Source organism: Setaria viridis, chromosome 2, assembly GCF_005286985.2.
Source record: "Setaria viridis chromosome 2, Setaria_viridis_v4.0, whole genome shotgun sequence".
NCBI classification, from domain to species: Eukaryota; Viridiplantae; Streptophyta; class Magnoliopsida; order Poales; family Poaceae; genus Setaria; species Setaria viridis.
In genome coordinates, this window is record NC_048264.2 from 7,652,804 (window position 1) to 7,672,900 (window position 20,097).

At 47.9% G+C, this 20,097-nt stretch overlaps 2 protein-coding genes across 3 annotated transcripts; one reads left to right on the forward strand and one right to left on the reverse strand.

Annotated features, from left to right (window-relative positions):
• Positions 1-11,246: 11,246 nt before the first annotated feature.
• On the forward strand, positions 11,247-14,435 carry LOC117846111 (subtilisin-like protease). The gene is made up of 2 exons (XM_034727227.2): positions 11,247-13,230; positions 13,332-14,435. The coding sequence occupies exons 1-2, from the start codon at positions 11,474-11,476 to the stop codon at positions 13,954-13,956; spliced, it is 2,382 nt and encodes a 793-aa protein (XP_034583118.1). The 5' UTR covers positions 11,247-11,473; the 3' UTR covers positions 13,957-14,435.
• A 1,604-nt stretch (positions 14,436-16,039) lies between these two features.
• LOC117846304 (uncharacterized) lies at positions 16,040-18,940 on the reverse strand. 2 transcript variants are annotated; one of them, XM_072291934.1, is made up of 5 exons: positions 17,853-18,940; positions 17,656-17,758; positions 17,486-17,535; positions 17,056-17,135; positions 16,040-16,190 (listed from the first exon to the last, which is right to left on the reverse strand). In XM_072291934.1, exons 2-5 carry the CDS (start codon positions 17,729-17,731, stop codon positions 16,130-16,132), a joined length of 267 nt encoding a protein of 88 aa, XP_072148035.1. In that variant the 5' UTR covers positions 17,732-17,758; positions 17,853-18,940; the 3' UTR covers positions 16,040-16,129. The 2 variants fall into 2 exon arrangements, with proteins under 2 accessions (XP_072148035.1, XP_072148034.1); XM_072291933.1 differs by having other exon boundaries at positions 17,656-18,940.
• Positions 18,941-20,097: the final 1,157 nt, after the last annotated feature.

Sequence of the window (20,097 nt, forward strand, 5' to 3'; positions counted from 1 at the left end):
AAGGGGACTGGGGTCGGGAAACACATTTGGGTTTTGGACTTTTTGGTTGGTGGCAGTGGGCTGAAAGTGGACCAAGTCGTTTGCAGGCCTCTTTGGTTCCAGGCTCTATAGACTGTTCTGCAGCGATACCGGGCTCGTGCGCTGAGATGGGCGCCTTATCCGGCAATGGACAACAAAGGGTTATCAGCCTTAAGGAAATATTGCGTAGGGATGCCCCTGTGCAGCATTTCGTTGAGCAGTGTAGCCGCAGTGTGGACCAGGGCTTGCAGTAGAGCGACTGGGTAAGGATGGGGTAGGTGTTGGCGTCGGGGGATACATGGAGTGAGCGGAGAAGGTGAAAGAGGGATAGTGAATGACGACATGGTTGGAGCGAGCGGCGGCCTCGATTAGCAGGTTGTGGGAGGGATGGGAAGTGGGAGGCAGTGGAGGAGAGGAGGTGAAGGACCTGTGGGTGGAGCGGCAGGGGGCTGGGACCGGCGACAAAGAGGGAGTTGAAGGTGGAGAGGAAGAGTTGAGGCTGCCGCCGGAGGTAGAGCACTGCGAGGAGGCGCGGGGATGGGAGGCGGTGGAGGAGCACTAGCGCGCCAGCGGTGGGCGAGGCGGAACAAGAGAGTGTGGAGCATGGCAGGGTGCGGAGTGGTAGTCGGGGAGGTGACGGTGACGAGCTCCAGGGCGAGGAACGGGTCCGGCTGCGAGGTCACCAGCTTGTGCAGCCACGTTAGCGAGATCGTCGGCGGCGATTGGAGCATCGGCGTGGCTGTATAGCGGCTTGGGCTGGCAATGGCATACAACGGGGTGGAAGGGGACTGGGGTCGGAAACACATTTGGGTTTTGGACTTTTTGGTTGGTGGCAGTGGGCTGAAAGTGGACCAAGTCGTTTGCAGGGCTCTTTTGTTCCAGGCTCTATAGACCGTTCTGCAGCGATACCGGGCTCGTGCGCTGAGATGGGCGCCTTATCCGGCAATGGACAACAGATGGTTATCAACCTTAAGGAAATATTGCCTAGGGATGAAACTTTGCAGCATTTCGTTGAGCAGTGTAGCCACAGTGTGGACCTGGGCTTGCAGTAGAGCGACTGGGTAAGGATGCGGTAGGTGTTGGCGTCGGGGGATACATGGAGTGAGCGGAGAAGGTTGGAGAGGGATAGTGAATGGCGACATGGTTGGAGCGAGCGGCGGCCTCGATTAGCAGGTTGTGGGAGGCGAGGACATGTGGCGTGGGGAGCTGTAGCTGCGAGGAGGTGGAGTGCGGATGGGAAGTGGGAGGCAGTGGAGGAGAGGAGGTGAAGGACCTGTGGGTGGAGCGGCAGCGGGCTGGGACCGGCGACAAAGAGGGAGTTGAAGGTGGAGAGGAAGAGTTGAGGCTGCCGCCGGAGGTAGAGCATTGCGAGGAGGCGCGGGGATGGGAGGCGGTGGAGGAGCGCCAGCGCGCCAGCGGTGGGCGAGGCGGAACAAGAGAGTGTGGAGTGTGGCAGGGTGCGGAGTGGTAGTCGGGGAGGTGACAGTGACGAGCTCCAGGGCGAGGAACGGGTCCGGCTGCAAGGTCACCAGCTTGTGCAGCCACGCTAGCGAGATCGCCGGCGGCGATGGGAGCATCGACGTGGCTGTATAGCGGCTTGGGCTAGCAATGGCATACAACGGGACGGAAGGGGACTGGGGTCGGGAAACACATTTGGGTTTTGGACTTTTTGGTTGGTGGCAGTGGGCTGAAAGTGGACCAAGTCGTTTGCAGGCCTCTTTGGTTCCAGGCTCTATAGACCGTTCTGCAACGATACCGGGCTCGTGCGCTGAGATGGGCGCCTTATCCAGCAATGGACAACAGATGGTTATCAACCTTAAGGAAATATTGCCTAGGGATGAAACTTGTATCCAAGCCAATGTGATTGATTTTGCTGAGGGCATCAGGGTTTTCTTCATGGGCACAAATGTTGATATATTCACATTTGAGCTAAACACAGGGCGGGTGAGGAAGGTAATATTAACACGGACCTGGGAAACACCACGCCATCTTCCCGTTCATTAGTTTCTGCACTCCAGGTACGGGCGTACAGCTCCAGTCCTTTGTTTGTTTGTATACATGTACTGTGCAGCCTACGTGGTTCTGATACTAATTTTGTTGATATTTGTTGAATTGAAATAAATGATACCTGTGCTAGATTGAATATTTGAGTATTTGACAATGCAGCAGTGTTTGAAAGGTGACCTTGGAAACCTGTGCACGTCTTATCGCCTAGGCGACAAAGCGGACCGGTTCCCCAAGGTAAGCTGGAGCCGCCCGGACACCTTTGAGCCACTGCAATGCAGTACGTGTCACTAATTTTCTTCAAGTTCACCTGTTAAGGATCATTCTTTGACATTGGCAAGACGTTATCATATAACAAAACTCAACTTTGTGAGCCTCTGAAGTGTCAGCTATTTCTTTATGGCCCTCTAGCTGATGCGTAATTTACTCTATTTGTAAATATCAAGAGTAACTCCTTTCTATTGAGCTTTGGTACAATTTGAAATTGTGTCTACATCTTGTAGACACATTATTCCTTTGTGAAAATATACTACAATGATTGCAGATATTAGTTGGGGGAATAGATGATACCTTTGCTTTTAAAAACTGAATATGTAGCAATGTCACATCACACCTCACATGTTCACGTTTGACTTGTCAAGGACGATTTGTAAAAGTGTCAAGATATGCGTAAGAAGTAGTTCAATAATTTAATTAACTGCCAGTTGTTCATCTGCTGTTTTGATATTTTGGTTTTTTACATTCTTTTACTTTGGGCCTTTCTTTTGAGTCTGGACGAAAATGAATCTAACTATTTCAGTTTCATTTCTGGAATTAGGTTAGCATGTTTTAGCCGCCTATACAGGATTTTTTTTATCTAAGCAACAGAAGGGGTGAGCACCTGCTGATTAGGTTATGTTAAAAATAAAAAAATAAAGTTATTTACAGCTAAAACAGGGGAAAAAAAGAGAGACAGAAACAAGCCTATATAGGAATTGGGTAGGGAACTGGAAATAGTCGAAGTATAATATGGTAGTACAACACGTCTATCAAGCCGAGAGTTAGCTGTTGCAGGAGATGTGCAGGGCTCATGCTTTGAAAAGTGTAGTATTATGTCGGGTAGTTCAATTTGTTCAAGTTTAGGGCACTATGGTCAGTTATGTGACCTTATGCTCATCATGTCTAGTTTCTTGGATCATTACCACGATTTGGCAGGCCTCAATTCGTGCAGTTCATTTTTGCGCGTCTGGCCAGCCAAATCGGGGCAACCGAATTGTCCGCTGAATTTTGGCTGTGGTTGACGCTTTGGCAGGGGTGGCGTGGGGCAGAATCCAAACAAACCCTTGTAACTGTTTTCTGATAGGTGATATCGATCCTGGGGACCTTTCCTTGAAGCCGTGAGAGCCATGATCAAGAGCCTTGATTTGTGAAATATAAGTTTGGTTTTAAAAAGAGACGACATATTAGTGGTGTAGATAAATATCTTGTATGGTGGATACTTTATTTGGCTCCCTTTTTTACTGAAAGTGAATCAAAGTGTTTTGGTTTCATTTTTGGCATGAGGATGGCAGTTCGAAACTTCGAATCTATGCAGGAATTCAGTGGGAATAACAAACCAATGGTCAATTTACTGGGTGGTATAGAAAACTGGATATATGACAATGGAAGGCCACACCTAGGTTTGGTCAGGTTAATCTTGTTAGGAGTAGGGCCTTTCATGGAATTTGCAGATGTGCCTTGGAAGCCTTTCAGTTGGCTTATTCTCATTGTAATTTTCATTCGTAAATGAGGATAATTAGTTCAGACTTTTCAGGAACACAATTGGAACTAAAAGCACTCGAATTTTGGGAGTAGTACAATGGAAGGCCACGCCTAGGTTTGGTCAGGTTAATCTTGTTTGGAGTAGGACCTTTCATGGAATTTGCAGATGTGCCTTGGAAACCTTTGAGTTGGCTTATTCTCATTATAATTCTCATTCTTAAACGAGGATAATTAGTTCAGACTTTTCAAGAACATAATTGGAACTAGAAGCACTCGAATTTTATTCATATTATGTATGCGAGGTTGTTTATTCCTCAGCACTCGGATAAATATTAGGAATGGTGTTTCATCTGGACATCTGCAAAAACATATATAATGATTGTGCTCGCAGCATGTGACCTGTTGCCACTACCAGTGGAGACACATGAAGCACCAACAATCTGAATTCTAGTACTCCCTCCGTTCCAAAATATAAGTCATTCCAATTTTCTTGGAGAGCGAAAGCATCTCAAGTTTGATTAAATTTATACAATAAAGTACTAACATTCATGATGCCAAATAAGTACCATTAGTTTCTTCATTAAATAAATTTTCATAATATATCTATTCAGTACCATAAACCTTTGTAATCCTCTCCATAATTTTGGTCGAACATAAAATAGTTTGACTCTCAAAAAAGTTGGAATGACTTATAATTGAATCTATGTTGTCTTTACTGTGAAGTGCCGCATAATGCTGAGTGCTAAGATTGTTAATTGCACACATTGCACTCGGAAAGTTAAACTGAATCTTTCTACTTGGATTGTGTTTGAACCTGTCAAGAGAATTACTCATATTTCATTTACTTGTGCAGTTGGCTGAGGTAATGATGCCTGTCTTCAGCTATTGCAGGTCACAAGATTTGTCGAATTAGAACAACACAGCACTGCCAGGTTCTGAAGCATCAGGAAGAATGGAGGAGTTCTGATGGCACAGGACATCCGAAACATGAACACCGAGAAAATTGACTGTGAAAGAGTTAATTTTGTATCCTAGGCATAGCTGATGTCTTCCCATCACTATTCTTTCCCCATTTGCAGTGATCTGGTTCAGTCCTGTCACTGAAGTAATGGATTATGTACATGTGGGTGAAATAATGGATTATGTACCTGAAGACTCGGTAAATCATGTTTCCGTCATGGCACAAATGTGTTGGAGACGTTAAATTTGCAGACCACCTTCTAATTAACATTTTTCTTCTGAGGCTGTAAATTTGCTGGAATCATGCGATCTGCCGTTTCTTGATAGAGGGAGGGATTGGATTCGGTTAACTTGTGGGGTCCAGCTGGCCATCCCTTCCCCCGCTGATTCCCAGACCCCACCTGGCAGGCCCGCTCGTCAAATGTTGAGCCGCATACCAGGCCATCTGGCCAAGCACATCGCCGCCGCTCCGTCCCCAAAATCTCCACATTTCCGCTTCGCTCCTCCGCCGACCAACCCCTCGCTCCGCCGCCCGCCCGCTGGGATCTCCCTCCTCGAAGGAAGCAGCATGGTGCCGCTGGAGGAGCTCGTCGAGGAGGTCCTCCTCCGCTTCCCGCCGGCGGAGCCCGATAAGCTCGTCCGCGCCGCCCTCGTCTGCAAGGAGTGGTACGCCATCGTCTCCGCCCCCCGCTTCCGCCGCCGATTCTGCGAGTTCCACCGCACGCCCGCCGTGGTGGGCTTGCTCTTCAACTCCTGGGGTGAAGACGGCGGCCACATCCCACCTCGTCCTCACCTCGCCCACCTGCACAAGCCACGACGAGCAGATGAACTGGCGCGCGCTCGACGCGCGCCATGGCCGGGTCCTCCTTGGATGCATGACTGAGGACCGCGAGCAGGACCAGGATCCGATCACGTACGGTCAGGAAGCGTTGCCCCCGGTGTTACCCGGCAATGTAGGCATGTAGCTGTGCTCTGCGTGGGCGGCGGCGACACCTGCGACCACTTCGACTGCCACGGAGGACCCTTCATGGACGTGTCCTTGGCCATTGGGCACAAGGGCATGTAGTTGCGCGTCTACTGGCTCGTGGAGTAAAGCCCAAGTCTGTTGGTCCGACCCCCAAGTACTGTGTGGGGAACACACTGTACTTCGCAATTGACGTGTGCAGTAGCACCGTCAGGTACAATTTGGCCACACATCTCTGATTGAATTACCACATGAGTCATATGGGTCAGGAACTATGACTATGCTTGTAAAAGTTGTAACGATGAGGGATGGTCAACTGGGAGTCGCAAGACTGGATGGGGCCGCTGCTAGACTGTCCCTGCGGGAAATGGAGGAGGCAAGTCCCACTGGAGACATTGGGTGGACAAAAGTCACAGTCGTTGAGCTCGAGAAGCTGCTCCCTGCTGCTGCCCTCCCGATCTCACCCTACTTTGCCACTTTTGCGCACGGTGTTGGAGTGTTTTTTTGAAGGCAGATAACAGAATTCTCAGTATCAATCTGAAATCAGACAAGGTGGAATTGATATGCAAGGATGATGATTTTCGCAGTGTTGTTCCCTACATGAGCTTCTACAGTCCAGGTACAGTTTTGCTTTGTTTGTGATTTGCCAAATTTAGAATTTGTAAATTATCAGGTAGTGACATGAAAGTATGGACTATATAATCATAGCAAATGTGTTCAGTGAGGTAATGAAAGTGAAATAGTTGTAGTATACTGTTTTTCGTTATGACCATGACATTAGCTACTTATGCTTTGGAATCTAATTATCTATTGTACAACTTATAGACATGGTGGAGTCTTTACAATTTTAGGCTGAAAAAAGCAGTTAAGTCATTACTCTGCACTCCAGATGTCTGCCCTGTGCCTCTATTTAAACCTGCATATTTCTTAGCTCTGATCAGTTAAATGTCACTTAATAAATAAAATTTGTGGATCATTCTATGTGTGCTAAAAAAATTGAAGGTGTTCATCATGAGGTTTGAGTCAATCTTCTCTGAATGATTTGTGCAAGTGGTGGTTGTTAATTGGCGGTGCTTAAATAATAAGATACTTTCTTGATTACGCATTTAGTAGTAACTTGTTGGAGCACGTATTGGTTGGTAACAAAATATTCACTGATAGCATATCAATTCTGCAATTAAGAGATCTTATTTTTAATATGTATTTTCTGCAACACGTTACAAAGTGATGGGCTAGGAGTTGGTGCTTCAAGCGCATGGCATAAAAAACTCAAGCTGCCGATGCAGGCGTTCAAAAGTATACTGTAGGTAGGTGGTTGAATTCTGTTGTCTGGTTCAGTGGGTGGTGAACATACATAGAAGAGAACCTTGAAATTACTGTTGTAGTGGTTGGTTGTACGTTGCGAAGGTACTTTGAGATTACTGTGGGTAATGATTTGTCAGTTTGTAATGAAATGAAACCTCGATTTGATCATGCCCTGCTCATTGATGAGTAAGGAGGTCGAAATTTTGTGGAAACTAGGTTCTGTTTTTGCTGTGAAGTCAGCACATTATGGTTTGCCATGGACTAAGCTTGTTAATTGCACACATTGCATTCAGAAAAGTTAAATTGAATGTTTCTGCTTGTGTTTGGAGAGATTTCTTCTTGGTTATTGTGCTGGGGAGTGATGCTAACTACAGGAATCTTAAGCATTTCATTTATAGTTTACCAGCACTTTTCCTTCTCGTTGGTAGCCTTGCCTGTTCAGCATTTGGCGTTACTGCTATTCTTCAGTAGTCAGTACTCGTAACCTGCACGATATGTCTAGACTTGGTAAGAGGTAAAGGAAGGAATTGACATTACTTTTTTTAAAAAAAGAAAGGAATTGACCGCACACTGCATGAACAGAACACTCTCCTGAAACAAAACAGCAGAGAGAAGTTGATGATGGTACTGTCTTGTGCGGCTGCAGTTTCTCACATGAGAACATCTCTGCCATGTATGATGTAGGAGTACGTGAGTTCTGATTTCTGAAGCACCAGGCAGAATGCACTTGTCAGTTTTGTTGAAAGAAGGGCACGTGTCCTCACACAAGAGACTCCCTTCCTCTTTAGCAGTTGACCGACAGATATTTGCTCTCACAAAAATTGAAATGGTGGAAACTAGTGTGTGTGGAACGAAGTGAAATCTTAGACCGAGACTACTCAGGCCCCAGCTCAGTTGTGAGAATGTGAGAGGTTTTGCACGCCTGCACCTGAAATCTTCAGGCTGGGGGCATGCAGTAGCAGAGATTTCGGGTATTGCATTCTTCCAGCGCCAGGTTTCTCAAATGCTTCACCAGATGACCATGCTCACTGCAAGTCTGCATAACTAATCCATCCATGGACGCCAAAATTACAAGAATGGGACTAGTTCTTTATTTTAATTGAAAATCAGTGTCTCAAGGCTAGTTATACATGGATCGTGTACAGCATAAAGACGAGAATAGGAATCTCTAAAGCAACTGGAAGAATTTCTGATACATTCTTCTTTTATGGAAAGAAAAAATAATAAGAATAGCACAGCACGTTCCGGAATTTCTGATGGACTGTTCCAGAGCTCTTGATCTGCAGCTTCCCTCAATGCCTTGCCCAACGTGAGAAAATTGCAATTTTAGGACTCTAAACAATGCGCTTCGCTATTATAGGACTCCAAACGTCGACTTCGCTAAAACGACACTTGAAACGTGGGTACTTTGTTATACATGACATTTGGTTATTTCAATCGCTTTTCTCAACTAAAATACATGTATTTTTCCTTCATGTTATCGTATTGCCCTTCTGTCTTCGATTGACGTGAACCGATCGGTCCTCCTGCCCGACGCCGTTTCATCTATCCCTCGATGCGTCGTTCCTCCTTCCCCGACGCCGCTATTCCTCCTTCCTCCCACCCAACGCCATGGATGGAGAGGAGCCAGATGGAGCCCGTGACACAGGCCATGGTCCCGATCAGCTTCAGGTTACCCTTTCCCACCATCTGCTCCAGGCACTCGCGCGGCAACCTGATGAAGCCCAAGTCCACGGCGGTGTCGCTGGTGGTGTGCAGGTCACAATACATGAAGCCTCGCGAGAGATTGGCCTAGAAACCCTTGCCTTGGAAAGAGAAGGCCACGTCTGGATCGAATGGTCCCTAGAACTCTTCATGCGGTCCTGTCTTGATCTGCCACGGACCGATGCATCATCTTCACAGCCTACGTCAGGGGCTCCATCTGGCTCCTCTCCATGGAGGAAGGAGGAACGGCGCGTCGAGGGATTAGATGAAACGGCGTCGGGCAGGAGGACCGACCGGTTCACGTCAATTGAAGACAGAAGGGCAATACGGTCACATGAAGGAAAAATACATGTATTTTAGTTGAGAAAAGCGATTGAAATGACCAAATGTCATGTATAACAAAGTACCCATGTTTCAAAGGGTCGTTTTAGCGAAGTCGACGTTTGAAGTCCTATAATAACGAAGCGCATTGTTTAAAGTCCTAAAATTACAATTTTCTCGCCCAACATAGGCTGCCTCTCCGGGCCCACCTAGCAGATGCCGCCCCAATCCGGCAATCCCCCGCCATTCCTCTTCCTCCTCTCACCTATCTTCCCTGACGAGAGGAGGAAACCCTCGCCGCGCCGGCCGCCGGGCCCGATTGAGGCACACCGACGCGCCGGCCGCCGGGCCCGATTGAGGCACACCGACGTGCTCGTTGATGAGTTCCTCCTCAATATTTAGCCCAATTCTAATTCGAGTCGGGACCCAATTTAGCCCATCCAAATTCGAGTCAGGACCCAATTTAGCCCGCCTCAAGTGCGATCGTGGGGGGACCCTACCGGCCAGTACCCAATTTGGCCCTCGTCGAGTCGCGTCGTCCCCCACTTACGCGCAGCTCGATCTACGTATGCCGGTTGCAATTCACCACAGCAGATCAAAAACCTCGCGCCGCCACCAAGAAAGCAGCATGCCGCCGCCGCCGGAGCTGATGGACGAGCTGGTCGGGAGATCCTCCTCCGCCTCCCACCGCAGGAGCCCGCGTGCCTTGTCCGCGCCGCCCTCGTCTGCAAGCGCTGGCGCCGCCTCGTCTCCGGCCCCGGCTTCCGCCGCCGGTTCCGCGAGTTCCATCGCACGCCCCCGATGCTCGGATTCCTCTGCAACCTCCGCGATGCGCACGAGATAGAGGTCGCCCGCTTCGTGCCCACGACAACCTCCTCCTGCTCTCCGCGCGCCGGTGGTGACCAGTACCGCCATTGGCGCGTGGACGACGCCCGCCACGGCCGAGTCCTCCTGTCTCGCCAAACGGTGGGTAACGTCGTGCTCATGGTCTGGGACCCGATTACCGACCAGCGGCAGGAGCTTCCTGTCCTGCCCAAGCCTGTGTACAACTGGAACTGGACGGTGGCGATTGTCTGTGCCGGCGCCGCCACCGGCACCTGCGACCATCTCGATTGCCACCGTAGTGGACCCTTCCTTGTGGTCTACATGGGCGCTAGCTTCAGTGACACATTCACCTGCGTCTACTCATCCGATGCTGCCGCGTGGAGCAAGCCCATCTCCACGGACCTTCCCCGCCGTCACATTTACAAAAATTTGGTCCAAAGCGTGCTTGTGGGGAAGTCACTCTACTTCATGTTCCACAAGAGCTATGAAGTGCTTGAGTATGATTTGGAATTGTGCAAAGTAGTATCTGTGATTCAACTACCACTGTACTCCAATTGGCGGCGTCTTGTGCTCATAACTACGGAAGACGGTGAGATGGGATACGCCACCGTGATCGAGTGCAAACTCAACCTGTGGTCATGGAAGAAGGCTGATTCTAAAGGAGATGCTGGATGGTTACAGCGCAGAGTCATTGACCCTGATGGGCTACTCCGTGTTAATAATGACCCCACAACATTACCTAAAGTGGTTGGCTACGCAGATGGCGTCGGTGTCATTTTCTTAAAGATGAACGATGTGTTCTTTACGGTTGATCTAAAGACCTATGAGACGAAGGAAGTATACAATGACAGAGACATCTATGACATCATTTCCTTACATGAGCTTCTGCACTCCAGGTGCATCTTTGCCTAGTTCTTGATTTTCCAGTATCCAGAATGAGTGGTATTTTAGTTAGTATCATGCATGAAAATTTAATGATAGTAGAGTTTATGGAAGTGGAATGTTGTGACCTTGTATCAAAATGGGTTGATTGTAGCTAAATATTTTTTATGTATGGATTGTCCTTGGAATTGGTTAGATATATGTCTAGGAACCCGTTCATCTTTTGCGCATGCTATGCTCGGCTGATCGGGTTGTAACAACTTAGTCTCAGACAGGAAGGCATGCATGCGTTAGAAAAATAGCCAAAAAGTCCTTACCTTTAACACTGTTCATCCATTAGCTCTGATCTGTCAATTGTACTTTAACAACATCCAAATACAGGGTGATTACTGTGTAAAGGAAGGGGCATATTTATCTTGAATTTAAGTCCACCTTCTCAAAATGCATCTGTGCAAGTGTGGTTTGTTAGAGGCGTTCAAGACCAATCTAAATCTCAAAAGAAAGAGAAGTTTAGATTGAGAGGGGCTGTTAGAAATATCATATAAGCATTGTAATCTTAGAGATAAAGGTTGTTACGTGGTTTGGTTTAGCCGGCTAGATTAGAGATAAATCTTGTTATATTTAAATGCCGGCCAAACTTATCTGTAACAACCTGTGTTGTAATCTTTTGGGACTTTGCCCCTATATAAACATACAACCACGGCAAGTCAAGATAGGCAACTGTGTTCAATCTCTTTTACACGCAGCAGCATGGCGAGCCACCGGTCCCTCTTGCCCGCACCATTCATCGCGGCGCTGCTGCTGCTCCTGGCAGCGGCGGTGATCAGCAGCGATGCGTCCTTCACCACGCTTGGAGATAGGAGGGAGGCGCACCTCGAGCCGGCCGACGAAGCCGGCCGCAGGATTTACATAGTCTTGCTCGAGCCACCTGCAGCAAGCCAAGACATGGATGCCGATGCTCACAGAGCATGGCACCAGTCTTACCTACCGTCGATGACGACGGCCGTCGGCGAGCCTCGGCTGCGGCGGTCATACCGGACCCTCGTCCACGGCTTTTCTGCGCGGCTGACCGAGGACGAGCTGAAGCAGGTCTCCGCCAAGCCGGGATTCATCCGGGCGTTCCCCAACGTCATCCGGTACCTGGACACCACTCGGACGCCGGCGTTCCTCGGCGTCCAATTCCCCCAGTCGACTGCAAGATTCCGGTTTTTGGATTGGCCCGGCTATGGAGGCTTCGGGACGATTATCGGCATCATCGATGGCGGCATCACCAATGCTCATCCATCGATGGACGACGCAGGATTCGAGGACATCGAGGTGCCGGAGCGATGGAGGGGATCCTGCCACAACGACATCAAATGCAACAAGAAGCTCATCGGGGCCAGGAATTTCGTTGGAGTCGGACCACCTTTGGACGTCGCCGACGCGCACGGCACCCAGGTGACGACAATCGCGGCCGGCAACCTCGTCGCCGGCGCCAACTTCAACGGCCTCGCCAGCGGCATCGCATCCGGCATGGCTCCGCAGGCGCAGGTCGCCGTCTACAAGGCGTGCGGCGAAACGGGCTGCACTGACGAGTCCCTGCTGTCCGCCATCGTTGCGGCGGTGCACGACGGGGTAGACGTCATCTCGCTCTCCGTCGGCGGAAACTCCCAAGCGGCGACGTACGACCACGACCCGATAGCCGTGGCCTCCTTTGCCGCCATGCAGGCTGGCATTCTCGTCGTCGCTACCGCCGGCAACAATGGCCCAAGTCCTTCGACCGTCCACAATGATGCGCCTTGGCTCTTGACCGTGGGAGCCGGCACCGTCGACCGGTCATTTATGGCCGGGGTTCAATTGGAAGATGTGTATGCCACCGTGGTGAATGGCCAGTCGCTCGCCAATAGGCAGTGGCAGATGGCAGTTCGACCAGAGGTCGCGCACGATATTCTCTACAGCGAAGACGGGGATCGCGCCAACTGCGTGTACCCAGAAGACGAATTGCCGGTCCGCGTTCCAGGGCGTTGCGTCGTCTGCCAGGCCGGTGGTGAAATGAGAGCGACGACCCTCCAAAAGTTGCAGAGCAATAACGCATCGGCCATCGTCATGGTGGACCGAGAGGAGTTTGGATGCACCGGAATGGTTATGAACATGCCCCGGGGCATGGAAAACACGTACACTCCCGTTCTTCAGGTGACGTACAAGGATGGCGGGGTCTTGGAGTCCTTTGCATCATCTTCGCCGCTCCCCAGGGCGGTCATCGACTTCACCCGCGGCACCGTTGTGGGCGCTACTCAGGCCCCCACGGTGGCCTTCTTCTCGTCCCGTGGCCCAAGCCGGTACCCCGCCATCCTGAAGCCCGACGTGCTGGCGCCCGGGGTCAACATCCTGGCAGGGGTACCGCCGGACCAGGATGGGGTGTACTTTCAGTTCACGTCGGGCACCTCCATGGCAGTGCCACATGTCAGCGGCGCAGCCCTTCTCCTGAAGAGCGTGCATCGGAGCTGGAGTCCGGCCGCAATAAGGTAAGAAGGCCAAGGGAGGCTGGCCACTAACTGAACTAGGCAGCAATCGAAGGAAAAAAAAGAGCAATCTTACTGATCATTTTCGGTTCTATGATCTGCAGGTCGGCGCTCATGACAACGGCGGACACCGTCGACAAATCCGGGCGTGGTATCCTGGACGAGCAGTTAAACCGTGCCGACGCGTACAAAATGGGAGCTGGGCGCATCAACGTGTCCAGGGCCATGAACCCTGGGCTCGTGTACGACCTCAACGAGCGGCAGTACGCCGCCCACGTCTGCTCCACGCTCGGCGAGGCCGCACTGCGCGCCGTTTCGCGCAATGACTCGTGGAGGTGCTCCGAGCTGCCCACCACGCACCCGTCCAACCTCAACTACCCTAGCATCACGGTCCCGCTGCAACCGAGGATGGCGTTCTCCATGGTGAGGACGCTGACGAACGTCGCGCCTCGGCGTCTGGAGACGGCGCCGGAGACATACACGGCCAAGGTGGTCATGCCCCCGGAGGTGCGCGTGACCGTCTACCCAAGCACGCTCAGCTTCACCTATCCAGGGCAGGAGGCCTCGTACCACATCTTGGTCTCCAGCACCGACACCGTCCCGGTCCAAGGAGCTGTGTACCAGGGCACCGTCGAATGGTCTTCAAGCGACCACACGGTCACAAGTCCCATGCTCGCCGTCGTCGGCCTGGGCACCTCTCAGCCGTCCACGCCGTGGAAGCTGAACTGATTCAAGGGGTAGTCATTGTCCACTCTTGTTTGCTAATTACTATTAGCTTTCTTTGCTTTGCCTTGCTTCTGCACCAGTATGTGCTTAAGTTGGGTTGCTTTGCCTTGCTCTGCTCCAGTATGTGCAGTGGCAAGCTAAGCTAGCACCACCCGATCGAACCGGGCGCCGACCAGCAGGCTTTGCTGGCGGTGTGGCCGGAGCTTATGCCTGGGGCATAAACTCCAAACAGATCCCCGGTTCTGCAGCACTCTGTCATCCTCGTGTGTTATTTTATCAGAATGAACAATGAAATGGCTGCTCCTCTCATATTGTGTTTTTCTTTTTTCCTCTTCTTTTATGTACGTACGTGTATGGCATAGTCGTGCTCTATTTTTTTAAAAAAATCATATTAAGAAAGAAATCGCCGTAGTTTATTTTTGCTTGGAATGAAGCAGATGGAATTGCATCATTAAAAATTCGAACTCCCGCCGACGCATTGCCCGGACCATAGAAGCATTTCTTTAACAGGGTGTGGTGCCCAGCGGAAATACCCACGGTCCCATGGAGGACTCCTGCCTTGTTGGCCATCAGCAGGGGCTCGATCCCTGCGAGGAGGAAGCAAGTATCGTCACCTGTGTAGCAGTGTAAGAAACGTGGCTCGTCGTCGTCGTCGGTTGGCGGCAGGAACGACTCGTACCAGCGACGCCACGCAACATCGTCCATGGCGTCGGCGTTCGGGGGCTTCCGGAGGGACACGAGATAGGTTTCCTACTTGCTGCCGCAGCCCGGGACTTTGATGCCGTGTTTGTTGATGCGGTAGCACCTGCTGCGATGATGCAACAGAGAGGACGAGGAGGAACAACAATTGCCATGGCCTCTTGTCCTTCCTTCCGTTTGGATCTGGAATATATTTCTAGATTGATCGATGTCGCTACTCTAGCTGTTACTAGTACTGTATAGTACAGAGATTTGCTGGGAAGAAGGCAAGCACAAAACAAATACCACCACCAATTAATTTTGATGAGTACACCATACCATTTATATCATCATTTACTAGGATCATGCCCATGTATTGCTACCGGCAGATAAACTTAGTTGAAAACCAAAACCATCATGGATGAACAATATGCACAATTTTATATATAGAGATATAACTAGGATCGTGCCCGTACGTTGCTACGGACAACAAATAATTTACAGTGCACAACACATTCAGCAAAGCAACTATTGTATTGATCCTTTTGCTCACACCAATGTCATAATCCTTTGGAATTAATTAAAATGATCTTCAAGAGTGCTCCAGATCCGACAAAGAAATAATATCAGATGTAATGTAACAAGACATGGTTCCACTAAACAGAATCACATGGATGACAAAGCGTAGAGCCGTAGAAGAATCACAAGAATCACACGCGACCAGCTCCATGTCCAAGCATCCGCTGCCTGGCACAAAGTGACCAGCATAGCTTGAGTTAGTAAAAAATCTCCTGATAGCTTCAACCATAAACATGACACACATACAGCAATTCTTTAGTCAGACATCGCTAAATATGAAGACCAGGTGTCTTTCTACCATTTTCAGTTGCAAAATTAGAAAACACATGACATCTACCAATGTGCAACCATCATGGCTGTACTTATCACAGGGGCATGCTCATAAAACTACAAGTTTCAAAATCTTTACGAAATGCACAAGTAAATTGTAACTGTCATAAGAAATCTGGCATTGAGGCTACTTGACATGTGCTACCGCAAGTGACTGAACCTTGATGGAGACGACAATGCCGTAATGGTTGCCCCCAACCACATATGGGCTGTTCACTGCTAGTATAACCCTGCAAAAAGAATCTGTTTAAGTTCTGAACCATCAACATCAAACATGAATATTAGGAAAATGGCAAATTACTAACAGAATTTAGAAGATCACATTTATTCTAACTGCTAACCAAAGCTGCAGCTTCAAAACCAACACGATTCACTTGCATGTTGCATCTATAAACCAACACACTGTCTCATACATAGCCTCACATAATGGCATATGAAGAAATCTATCAGGAACCCTTGGATAGAAAAAAAATACTTGAAAACATGGGTAGTACTTGACCTACCATAGACCTCACATGATAAATGTGCAAGAAACTTGAACTTTATAAATCACATAGGCCTACCTTGTTTGTACCCTTCAAGTTGCAAACTAAATTTTACAGCCCCGCCGCAAAACCAGCCAGAAAGTTGTATCGTATTTCCTTGACAGCCTACATCCAGTTGAAATGAAGAGAAGATCATTATCATTCCATAAGTGAAACATTGAGTATGCAAAATACACACAAACAATAATGAGATATGCTCCTGACTAATATTATGAAATTCTATTTGAAGACAACCAGGATTCAACTATTGAGCAGCAAGGAAAAGATAGACAGATAGTAATTCTTTACTGCCTGACCAAAAAACATTGATCGTTAACCCTGGAAACTGGATCAAAAATCAAGATTGTTAGCCCCAGAAACTGGAAACAGATTCAAAGGCTACTAAATCGGGCATCCTATAATGATCTTGATGTAGCTGTGAATGTGACAAGTGAGAATTGGATCAACAGTCCTCAATAAAAGGAGAGATGGCAATATTGTGGACGTTAGAATCTGTTCTTCTAGCCAATCAAGGTCATAAAGAAACCTAAGTCACCATCCACATAAATTGAATGCGAAGTGATAGGTCAAAGATATATGCTAATGCTAGCCACAGAATATATTTTGCAGGCATGCCATAAATAGAAGAATCATAACTAAAGGAGTGTGAAACTTCGCATCAGACATGAACTTGTTTTAATTCTAGCTATTGACTGGTGCAGTGCTAACAAAAGAAAGAACCATCAGGATATTTGTGAGAATCCAGTTAATGTAACAATAACAAATTCATTTGTATGATTCAGACATGTCATTTATACTTCAATAATCAACTGCTGACAGCTCCAAGGTGCGCTAAATCCCAATGCAAATCAAACATATATTTTGGATCTCCATCAGCATGCATTTTTTTTATCACAAGTGTATAAGACTGGTGCAACCTCCAGAATTGCACCGAACCATAAAGTAACAAAGAATAGCCATAAGTAATTACCCATTGTACACACGCACAACCTCAGGAGTATTTAGCACTTTTCCAAGAGACCACATCAGCGCACCATACACTCTCATAAGCTGTAGCATGAATAGTAGGAAACATTATTCATCATATGAGATTTTATTTTCAACAAAGAAACAAAGCGGAGTATGGTTTCAAGGAAGTTTTAAAGAAGGGTAAACAAAAAAGCACAACAGTAATCCTACCTTTTTCAATATTAAAAGTTTATTTCAACAATCACAGGTTCATGATAATGGCTAACCCTAGGGACATTAGCTGTTCTTAAAATCTAATAAATAATAAAGATCAACAACATTGGTTAGCCAACATAAGGAAAACTCTGCTAATACACGTGCTACAGTTTCGACCATCTGTCAGGTACGACATCCATCCTGAAAGAAAATACAATATTCATGCTAGTATTTACCATGACAACTACGAATTTGTCAGTAGTAGGCTCTGGTCCGACATGAGCTCCTGCAATTGAAAACAGCCATGTAAAGTTAATTTCAATGCAATCAAAGGAAATCAATTCCAAGACAGATGGTATGGATAAGGCTAAAACTCCAATCTGCTGTATAAGATAAAGCATCGAACCTGGGTAGCTTGTCTTCAGCAGATGCTTAATGAATGTTGTTTTCCCTGTAGAATATTGACCCAAGAGCATAACCATTGGCTTTGCATCAAAATCACAGCTTGTCTGGAAAATGGTAGAAGCAATGCGGCGACATGTAAGTAATGACATTATCACATATAACTTCCAGCAAAACTAAACAGCGCATGGAATTATTTACCAATAATGAGGAAGCAAAATCGTTGAATCTGTATGCACCGGATTCTCCAGCTGCGCGAGCGCCACCTCAGCCTTGCGGAAGTCCCACATCAACCTCCGCCCATCTGCAACACCAAAGATAAACTTAACCGCAGGAAAGGGTGAAAAAGAGCAGCCCATCTGCAATAGAACACTTTAAAACCCAACAGAATGATCATACAACAAAACCCATCTGCAAAAGCTATTGTGTAATCCACAAACTTAGAAATTTAGATGGTCACATGTTATTCCAAGAGAATGCCATTCAGTTGCTGGTTGCAGTCCTGACTAAGTACAACATGAAAGCACATTAAGAGCATAAAAAGGTTGTGCATGCTTCATTCAATTGTGCAGGGAGCAAGCTGGCCATCAGTTATGTGCCTACTGTGTATTAGTCACGAGTTATTATCAGTACAAATAGAGAAACTGTAGTTGGTAATGCCGCTCAGTTATCCTCTGCCCACATATTATACCAATGAAGAACCCATACAACAAACCAACCAAAACGCATACATGTTTCATGTGAAGTGTATAGGTAAAAATTCTAATTCATGTATGCATACAGCACTTAACAGGGGTCAGATGCATATATAGTACGCATACAATCAAATTTGTTCAGTTAAATGACAACACGGGAAGGATGCACGCCATCGCATTCTCATCCAGTATACCAGGTTCCAGTTATGCACATAAGAATCTGTGTTAACTATGTCCACCTGTAATCTGTGGGATCTCTTCTAAGTTATGAAGTTCCAAAAATATCCATGGGGTTATAACTATAATAGTGTGTGATTAGTGGAGTCCTACAAGATAGTTTCCGCGATTACACAAGTAATACAGAGTAACAGTCCAAGACCCAGTAACAAAAAACAAAATGAATTCTCTCTATCTTTAATTTTGTAGTGAGTCTTCGCGAAGGTATAAATAGAGAATTTGAAACATCAGCAGAGGCAAACAAAGGAACACACATAAGGTTAGTTCCAATTGTATTTTTTGAAGTCTGAACATGCCTAGTACATATCATAAAAAAATCATTTGAAGTATGCAGGTTAGCAAACGTATTTTCCTCTATAACCAAATTTGATGCCAACCAAAGGAGACTGCACTATGAAAGGGCTTGAATAAATCATTTGTTGCCGGAGAGGTTCAGGCAGGAATCTGACATAACGACAAGCGCAAAAGTGAGAGCAAAAAAGGTAGGGGATAAAAAATTACTTTCTTATAGCAACAAATTACTTTCTCCCATTGCGTCATATGCCTACATGGTGGTTCCGAAAGGAAAAAAAACTTCCTTATAGCAGCAGGTTTAAGGATTCAATGTGAATCTGTACAGACTATATTCAATCAAGTAGATGCCCCTTAAAATCCAAAACGTTAGAAAAGCACAGCAGCATACAGGAGCCAAATAGACATACAACTGTGGATATGAAGCAATAAATCTCACGAGATTGCAAAAGATAGCATTGACTGATGGATTTGCACCTTGAACCTTAGGTTATCCCGTTGCGCACATCTTATTGATGGATCTGTAGGAAAATCATGAGCACACACAAATGGGTAGGGTTAAGATTGTTGGTTCAATTTGGGGAAAGACAAAATCTTACGTGGTTCAATTTGAGATGGGAGGCCCCTCGTTGAGGTGAAAGCGCCTCACGTGGTGGCCGTCGTTGAGGAGGAACCGCTGCACGTGGTGGTGGCCGTCGATGAGGAGAAATCGCTGCACGTGGTGGCCACCGAGGAGAGCGGGCGGCGGCCATGGCGAGGGCGGCGGCGCAGGGGGTGTTAGGAGGAGGAGAGTGAGGAGACAGGGTAACGACAGCCCCGGCGCTGGAGGCGGCGCAGGGGGAGCGTGGGGAGGAGGGCAGTTAGGGCGGGCGGCGCAGGGGTAGTAGCGGCATGCGACGAAGGAGAGGAGCAGCGACGCATGGACGGTTGGGAGGCCAATTTTTGGATCGGACGGAGCGCGGGGCGGAGGGATTCGGCGCAGTTTGCGGGAGGAGGTCGGCTGTATCGGACGGAGGGAAATCCTCGGAGCGAGGGCTACGGAGCGGAACGGGAGATGACGTAGGAAAAAAAGTCCTAGTTTTGGTTTTTTTAAGTAGTAGTAGATTGCTTAGAGTGTGTTTGGTTCCATGGCTTAGATCTAGCCTGGTTAAGATCTAGCCTGGCTCAGCTAGTATGCCCGATTCGGACGTACTAGTGTAGCCTGGCTTATGGGTTCTTTTTGC

Excerpts from the sequence above, each read along its gene's own strand:
- LOC117846111 (XM_034727227.2), top strand. The coding sequence starts at position 11,474 with ATGGCGAGCCACCGGTCCCTCTTGCCCGCACCATTCATCGCGGCGCTG. Across the intron at positions 13,231-13,331 it reads TGGAGTCCGGCCGCAATAAG|GTCGGCGCTCATGACAACGG; the intron begins GTAAGAAGGCCA and ends TATGATCTGCAG.
- LOC117846304 (XM_072291933.1), bottom strand. The coding sequence starts at position 17,803 with ATGTCATTACTTACATGTCGCCGCATTGCTTCTACCATTTTCCAGACA. Across the intron at positions 17,536-17,655 it reads GCTGAAGACAAGCTACCCAG|GAGCTCATGTCGGACCAGAG; the intron begins GTTCGATGCTTT and ends TTTCAATTGCAG. Across the intron at positions 17,136-17,485 it reads ACAAATTCGTAGTTGTCATG|CTTATGAGAGTGTATGGTGC; the intron begins GTAAATACTAGC and ends TTCATGCTACAG.